This window comes from Mercurialis annua, linkage group LG3 (genome assembly GCF_937616625.2).
Source record: "Mercurialis annua linkage group LG3, ddMerAnnu1.2, whole genome shotgun sequence".
In the NCBI taxonomy this organism is placed as follows: domain Eukaryota; kingdom Viridiplantae; phylum Streptophyta; class Magnoliopsida; order Malpighiales; family Euphorbiaceae; genus Mercurialis; species Mercurialis annua.
In genome coordinates, this window is record NC_065572.1 from 14,447,130 (window position 1) to 14,456,307 (window position 9,178).

Sequence of the window (9,178 nt, forward strand, 5' to 3'; positions counted from 1 at the left end):
ATATAGTTTAGGGACTTTAAAATAGGTTTAGCCTTAAATATAATGTGTCCATGCATGCAAATGAAAAGCTGTATTTTTTATCATGCATATGTGCATGAACTATTTTATTCATTAAGAACATAATTAGGTCAAAAGCTCACCTATTACAATTGCTTAATAACAATTACAGGATAAACTAATGATCCTATATAGATCCCCTCTATAAAACCCAAATACCACCCTCAATATATATCTCACCATCTTCTCACTCCTCTATTTCTCTTAACTTTCTCTCTCTAAAAAAATGGAGAAAAAACCATGCACTTCTCAGGACGTTGAAGTGAGGAAAGGGCCATGGACTATGGAAGAAGACTTGATCTTGATCAACTATATTGCCAACCATGGTGAAGGTGTTTGGAACTCTCTTGCTAAAGCTGCTGGTAATTAAATTAAAATTTTCTTTTCTTCTTTGATGTTAAAATAAAACCCTAATTAACAACTTTATGATTAATCATTCTGGGATTAATTAGGTCTTAAACGTACTGGAAAGAGTTGCAGACTCCGATGGCTGAACTATCTTCGCCCCGACGTTCGACGAGGAAACATTACACCTGAAGAACAACTCCTGATCATGGAACTTCATGCTAAGTGGGGAAATAGGTAAATATATATGATGTAAACTATATTTTTAATAAATAATAATTACAAAATAAATAAAAATAAACTACATATATACGTACTAGTGTTTGATTTTGTTTACTCAATCTGTGGTTGATATATATGTATTTTACAAACTAGTAATCATTATATATGAAAGACGAAAGGTGGGGTTGGAGTAATTTCTATCCAAGAAAATCATTTCAAATTTTTTGAAATTTCAAGAAAAATATTTGCAACACATGTTAATTTTGAACTCATGGCAAGGAACAATTTAGAAAAATATTCTTCCTTTCTTTTTTGTTTTTGATAAATTCTTTTCTTGTTATATGTAGTCTTTAGATATATATATATATATATATATATATATATATATATATATATATATATATATACTAGTTATTATAAGTACTTATTTTAAATGGAATGAATGATACCATATCTACTACTAACAAAAAATTTGCTTGAAAAGGTTTTGGTTGCTATCTTGAATCTAATTTTAGTGTTATATGATGGAGCTTGGAGACATCATTTATCCTCCATGTAGTACATATGGCAAATCATCAACATCCAATCATCAAGGCTAATCAAAATGTTTGAAGATGCATCCTTCATATTATCCAAAACAAAATATGTATAAAAAATCAATAACTAAATCTATTATATTCCAAAATAAAGGGATCAAAACAACCAATATATATTTTTGTGATCATGGCAAGGTGTGTACTGCTTGGGGGATAGATGAACAAAGAATTTTGATATCTCACTCCAAGGTTCAATCTTATCTTCTCTTTTTTTTTTCAGAAAATTAAGGCTTATTTCTCTTTTATGTGTGAAAATTATCTAGTTAAATTCGTCAGAAAAAATTATCTAGTTAATCATGTTTTTTTGTTTTTTTGTTTTAGAAATTCTTTGCAAAACAATGAAATCTTATCTATTAGGAATAATTAAATTATAGTTGGAATTTAATCTATCATTATAAATGTTTTGAATTTATTGTTAAAAAATGACATAATTAGAGGGATAATTATTATTATTTTCTTATCTCTAAAGATTTAATTATTTTTGCAAATAAATTTCTAATGAAAAAAAAAGAATTCATCGATATTGTACTAAAATATTTAATTCACCAAATAAAATTTGTTAAAAATTAAATTTAAACATCTCGATCAGTGGTGGGACCGAAAAATTTATTCAGGAGGTGGAGAATTTTCGCTTTATTCGAACTATATGTTGTTAAACTACTTATATGTTGACTTTAAAAAATATTCAAGACCCAAACGACTTGTCGTTTGGCTCATTTTTTAAAAAATAGTTACTCGATTCTCTCTAAAATAATTATAAAATACTCACCGGTGTGAAGTTTCTCAAAACCGAGGTGATGTACCCTAGTTCTGCCGCTATTTGATTACAAATACTATGAGGCTGAGGCCACACCATCTAATCAACCAACTCGGAAATTTAAACTATTATATATTTTATTTTTAATATCTCTAACATAATGTAGTCGATATAAAAATTATATATAAAACTGAAGGGTATCTAGTTTGAATATGCTGGAACATAAGTTAAGAATTATAAAAGAAAACTAGAAACCTAATGTTTAGAGGTAGCTTGTTAGAAAAGAGAATACAAAGAAAAAAAAGTAAAAGAAAACTCATAAAACCATAGCTTAAATTGGGTATTGAGCACGTTGTGAAATGTGAAAGCAGGTGGAGATTAATTTTGGGAATAAAAGTTTCTAAAAATAGCAGAACCCATTTGAATAGGTCACATGTTAACTCTCCCTTTCACAACTTGTTTTGATTTGCTTGAAATTGACATTAACCTTAACCTTATTCTTTTGTCTTCTTCTCATTCATTTCCTACTTCCTTCCCACTTACCCTAAATATATATCTCATATGCTTTTGTTTTTTCTGTTTTTTGTCTTTTTTCCAATTTCTTGTGAAATTTAAAGCAAAATCATCTCATAGTTTCTTTAACTTTTTCAAACAAGCATAACCAATTCAAAACTCTATATATTTGATTATTTTTCTATAGCTTAATTATTTAAAAACCACTCAACTTGAACTTTTTTTTCATTTATACCCTGATTTAGGAAAAATATTCATTTATATCATGACGTATGTATTTATGTTTCAGCTCTACCCGAGACACTAAATTAACCTTTTTTCATTAATAAAAAAGATTAAAATAGTTCTTCATTTTTAACCCAAGTTAATTACACTACAAGAAAAGTGAGTTTTAGCAACGGTCTATTACAACGATCATTAAAATCGTTACAATACATATACCTTTTATAACGATTATTTTAATGTCGTTTCTAAATATAAGTATTTTATAACGCCTAATAAAATCGTTATTAAAAGTTATACTTTTAGCAACGACTTAATTTATATCGTTTTTAAAGATAATTATTTTACAACGACTAATCATGTCATTGTAAATTATTAGCTTTATCAACGATTAAATATGTGTCGTTTTTAAATATTATCATTTCACAACGACAAATAATTTCGTTGCTAAAAGAAATAAGGAATAGTTAAAATCCCACATTGAAAATAAGCGAAATGAGAATGATGCATTCTCACTATAAAAGAAACCCACCCTTCACTATAAAAATAATTTTTACTTTTGTTGTAATATATCAATCAAAAAATAAAAAATATTAAATTTTAATAATAATTGTATTTTAAATTATAAAAATTATAAAATTATATAACATATATATTAAAATAATAATTAATATTATAATGTTTTGACAACGACTTTTTATGGTTACTAATAACTTTTAACAACCAATCTTATAGATTTTGTAAAACCTATAGCAACGACCATTATTTAAAAAAGTCGTTATAAAAAACATTACATTACGCCAACACGCACAACCACATTTGTCGTTGTTAAAAACTTTTAACAACCATATTTTAGGTTTTCACAACGACAACTCACGTTTCCAAAAATCAAGTTTCTTGTAGTGTTAGAGTTTAATTAGAAATGATTTTTTTCCTAAATGAAGGACTATTTTAAACTTTTTTTAAATAAAAAGAGGTTAATTTAGCGCTTCGGGTAGAGGTGAAACATAAACACATACGTCAGGGTATAAATGAATTTTTTCCTAAATCAGGGTATAAACGAAAAAAAATTCAAGTTGGGTGGTTTTTAAATAATTAAGCCCTTTTTCTATTTCATTTTTAAGACATTGTTTTTCTTAATCTCTCTACTTCTTATTCATTTTTACTTTATTTCTAAGTTTTGTTTTGTCCATATATTTTAGCATTTGTTTTACTAATTTTAAAATGACGAAAGTTTAAAGGTTTAATGAACGAATTAAAATAGGTTATATAAATTTTTTTCTTCCTTCTTCGAAAGTGTGGATTTTAGTATTTGTTAACCAACTGAGAGTGCGTAAACACTTCTTAATGTTTGTTTGTTCAAGGGACTAATAAAGGTTATAATATATAAGAATTAAGTAATAAAAACATTTTAAGAACAAAGTAAAAAAAATATAAAAATTAAGTAAAAAAATAAAGATAAAGGGCATTGTATATTTCTAATAGATTATGGAAGAAATTTATGGTATATATGATTAATTTATTTTGTCACTCAAAATTATATAGGCAGAACAAAATCATAGTTAAAGTCACTCTTTTAAGAATCGAATTGGAATGATCGATTCAAACTGATTCAAAGATGAATCAAAAGTAGGGGTGGGCATGGACCGGTTAACCGGTCCATGAGGGTGATTTGTAAACCGGTCCATTGTAATACGGTTTTTAAAATTAAAAACCTAAACCTAAAATTTTAAACGGTTAACCGGTAAATCGGTTAACCATCAAAAACGGTTCGGTTTTTCGGTTTTGCGGTTTTTAACCATATAACCATTAGAAAAATTAAAGACAAAAAAAGATAAAATTTTAATTCTATTTAATTTTTTAGCAAACAAAAAAAACCATAGAAATTCAAATTATATTAAAAATATAAATCTAAACTATCTTATGAATAATTAAGTCAATGCAAATATTTAAAACTATTATTATTTACAAATAATTTATAAGTAACATTAAAGATAGGTTTGTATTTTTTGAATTGTTTGTGGTGTTGTTCACGTCCACTTCCTGCTATCTATATACTTAAATATTCCTATTTCTGTTAAGTAAATATTTTAATAAGGAAAACAAATTTCTTTCAAAATATTTTTACATATAAATTCTCCTAAAATATAGAAATATTCCTAAATAAAATATCTATCAATATATTTTTATATTTAGATTTTATTGTGTATATTATAAAATCCATATTATTTTATAGATCATAAAATATACCTTATTAATTATTAAAAATATATGAATGTATATATATATATATATATATAAACCGGTTAACCGATTAACCACGGTTTTTAGAAATCCAAAACCTAACCCTAAACCATTAACCATGAAAATTAAAAATCAAAAACCTAAACCTAAACCGTTGAACCGGTTAACCACATTTTCCGGTTCGGTTTTCCGGTTTCGGTTCGGTTAATCGGTTTGATCGGTTTTTTTGCCCACCCCTAATCAAAAGTCATTCTATTTTGATTTTTTTAAAAAAAATATTTTTTTTATTCAACCTCCTTGAACCTAAAAATTTACATAATAAAAATAAAATGTATTGAGCTTATTAAACATAATTCTACTACTCAAAGAGTTTACGGAAAGTGGAAAAAAATTTATTATTCAAAGAGTTTACGCACATTTAAGAATATGGCTCCGAAGAAAGCAATTATAAAATTACAAAATAAAAATACAATCATTTAAAAAAAATCCTTAATAAATAAATCTCTCATTACAAAATTTGATATAACAGTCAATAAATATATATTTTAACCGGTTAAGCCATGAACTAATAGCGATAATGATTCGTCTATCGGTTTAATTTTTAAAATATGAATTAAAATTTCAATTTTTATAGGAAATGATCATTTGACATGGTGTCAGAATTTCTATAATTAAAAAAAAAATTAACATAGAAGGTCATTTTAGAAATAATGATAAATTTATAATAAAAATCTCACAAAACAGTTTAAAGTCTTGATTTAAAAAAAAAAATCAGTAATTAAAAAAGTTAAGAAAAGTTAAAAAGGAAAGAAATAAATGGATGAGGGAGATATTTATAATAAAAACATGAAGCAATGAGTTTTTATAAGTGATAGAGTACAACTTGGCCAAGGGTTTGGCAGTATTCAAAGGACAAGAGCATTTGTTCAGAGAGATGTCTAATTATGAATAAACCCCAACAATGGAGACTTTTAATTATAGCCATGGAACATGGCCTTAGATACTGCCACCGTATTTAACTAAAATAGTTCTATTTTTCTCAGTTTGGCAGCCCAAATGTTTCTCATCTTCTTCCATACCTTTTCTTTTCATAATACATCCAAATTTATTTTCATTTATTGACATCTCATTATTCAATATATACGTAAACACACAAAGAAAAATGATTTTTGGTTTTCTTCTTATATATTAATATTTGTATAAAAACAAAAGTGTGTGCAACTTTCATATTTTTTTGTTGGTATACTCTTAACTCCTAGCTCTTCTATTTCTTTCATAAGATAGTCTTGACCCATGTATTATTTAAGGCAAAAAAAAATTATCTATTCATAATTTGACATATATACTACTATATCATTATATTTAAATCTTATTTTATACATAATCATCTTACATCTTACCAATATATCACCCAACTTTTCGACCTCTGCCAAATATAACTATACCTTATTTGAAGATGACGAGAAGTAATATTATATGTCTGCATATATGAAATTAATTTTACATGTTGAATTCTTCACATCAGCTCTAAAAGTATTGTTGGAGTAGTCACAAGTCTGTTCGAACTTGAATCTAGGCTCAAACTCGTCCAAAACCAGCTCCTAAATGGTTTTCCATTTCGGGAATCTAAATCGCCGGTTTCAATTCTGAACACACTCGATTAATTCCATTCTTCAAAAATACTAAAGTCGTTGATAGATACAAACTTTCATAACAATGGGGTATTAGTATTTTTAAAATAATTGGTAAATGAAATTTTATAACCTTTAATTTTTCTAAATCCCAAAGGATATTCTTTTTCATATTCTTCCTTAGATTTTTACCGTAACCCGGATTGTAGGTTATGTTCTTAATCCGTTGTTTCCTCCTTCCTCAGAGTCGTAGCCTTGATTGTGCGTAAGCTCTTGAGGTTTGGAGTTTTTTTAGCCACTTCTTGTGGTTTTTTAATATAAAGTTTATTCTTCAAAAAAAATGTAAGTAATCTTATTTTTTATATGAAAATCATGTTTGAAGTCTTTTTTTTAAATTTTTAGAATTAAAATTTAAAAAATAATTTAATTTTATTTTAAAAAATTTAAATTTATTTTTAAATTTTAACAAAATTGGCCAAAATCAAAAAATAAATTGAAACCTGCTAATTTGGAACCTGACCACGGTTCCATTTTCATAGAAACAATAGATTGTGGCCACCACTATTTTAGAAATATTATTGATTATCTGGTAAGTGTATTGATTTGATTTTATAAAAGCCACAGGAAGTGGTGGCAACACGAATAATTAGTACAAATTTATAGATAGTTAAACTCTCATACTTATAAAATCTTAATATTTGTATTATTTTAATAAGATTTATCTCTTAAACCATCTTGAATCTATTTAAAAATATTATTATCAAAAATGTAAAATGAATTTTATATCAAATAATCAAGATAGAGGCAATTGAGTTATTAAACAGAGGCTAATAATATACTTAGTACAAATCACATAGTTTTTGTATAAGATAAGTGTTTTGATCCTTCTTTTCCTTTTTCGAGCATTGATTTTCAAAAGTTCGGATTGTATTTTATTTAATTGGCTTTTTAGTATTCTATTTTTTCAGTCATAACCCTAAACATGTATAAACTTTTGTTTAGTGTAGTTTTTTCCTTATTCATTGTGGTTTTCAATATATTATTATTAATCAAAAAAGTTTATATAGTTTATTACGTTTAATTAGCATATTTTTCCGTTAGAAATTTCTAGGTAGACTCGGTTTACAATATTAATAAATGCAGGTGGTCAAAAATTGCAAAGCATCTTCCAGGAAGGACAGACAACGAAATAAAAAATTACTGGAGGACAAGAATCCAGAAGCATATTAAGCAAGCAGAAGGGTTTACAGGGCAGAGTAGCAGCTCAGAAATGAACGAACATGGCAGCTCAAGCAGTCATATTTCTGGAGTAATGGAAAATTACTCTCCTTCCTCTTATCAACCAACCAATAATCTTCAGGATCATGCTTTCACCGCAGTAACTAATTCCAACTTATTACCTCCTCCTGATCAGTCCACTGAAAATTACTGGAGCATTGAGGATCTCTGGTCCATGCAATTACTTAATGGCGATTAATAAGTTTCATAATTATGGTAATTATTAATTACTACAACTTTTATTTGAAAATAAATATATCTACCAACAGTTATAGCGCGTTTTCCATATAAACTATAATATTTAAACTTTTACAATTTGGTCCTTGACTTGTTTGGAATATTTTTATCTGACCTGACACGATGGCTTTTGCAAAACAACGTCGTTTTAATCGATCTTTTGATGAATTTAGTGATATTTTAAGAAATATTGAATCAAACTAGTAAAAGTTTAAGATTGTAGTACATATGGAAAATGGATTATATTTATTGGTAGATAAATTTATTTTGCTTTTTTATTCTGTACCATGTAGATTAATCCAACACTAGGTATGGATGATCAAGTTTGTCTGTATAGTTGGAGATTTCAATTATTTGGTATGTAGCTATATATTTTGTATAATAACCAATGTATTTCGAACTATAAAATGGCATGGTTTGTAAGATAACTTAAATTTACACTATGCATCAATTAACTTATATTTGTATAATAATTATTTTATGCATAAATTAATTAGCTTATGTGCATTAGTCATGGACTTGGGAGCTTTCAATGAACAATTTAAAGTTTCATATGTCGAAAATATATACGATGCATGCAATTATGCAAAAGGTGGTATGCATCCTATTCCATATTTTCCTTTCTTTTATAATTTTGGTATTGTTAACTTTTGCTTTTCATATTATTGGTTAGGATGTGAAGTATTGTTTTTTAAAATAAAAGCCTAATCACTCAAAAAAACCCCACCTTTAATCTCTTTTGCAATTGCATCCTGACGTAAAAACTTTTTTTAATTTTATCCCAGTTTACCCTTTTGTGTTTCAATTGTACCCCAAAACATTATATTTACATATTTTCACTTAGAAAAAAGTTTAAAATAATCTTTTATTTTTAGCCTATATTTCAATTAGACCCTAATGTTATTAATAATATAAAAAATGAAGGATTGTTTCAAAAAATATTAAGTGAAAAGAGGTCAATTTAGTGTTTTAGGGTACAATTAAAATATAAAAATCTAAATTGGGGTAAAATTAAAAATATTCATACGTCAGGATGCAATTGCAAAAGGCGTTAAAGGTCGGGAGTTTTGAGTGAT

The 9,178-nt window shown here is 26.5% G+C and overlaps 1 protein-coding gene across 1 annotated transcript; it reads left to right on the forward strand.

Moving 5' to 3' along the window:
• The first annotated feature begins 203 nt into the window (after nt 1–203).
• Nucleotides 204–8,540, forward strand: LOC126671411 (MYB-like transcription factor EOBII). The gene is made up of 3 exons (XM_050365178.2): nt 204–419; nt 510–639; nt 7,731–8,540. Exons 1-3 carry the CDS (start codon nt 284–286, stop codon nt 8,062–8,064), a joined length of 600 nt encoding a protein of 199 aa, XP_050221135.1. The 5' UTR covers nt 204–283; the 3' UTR covers nt 8,065–8,540.
• The last annotated feature ends 638 nt before the right edge of the window (nt 8,541–9,178 follow it).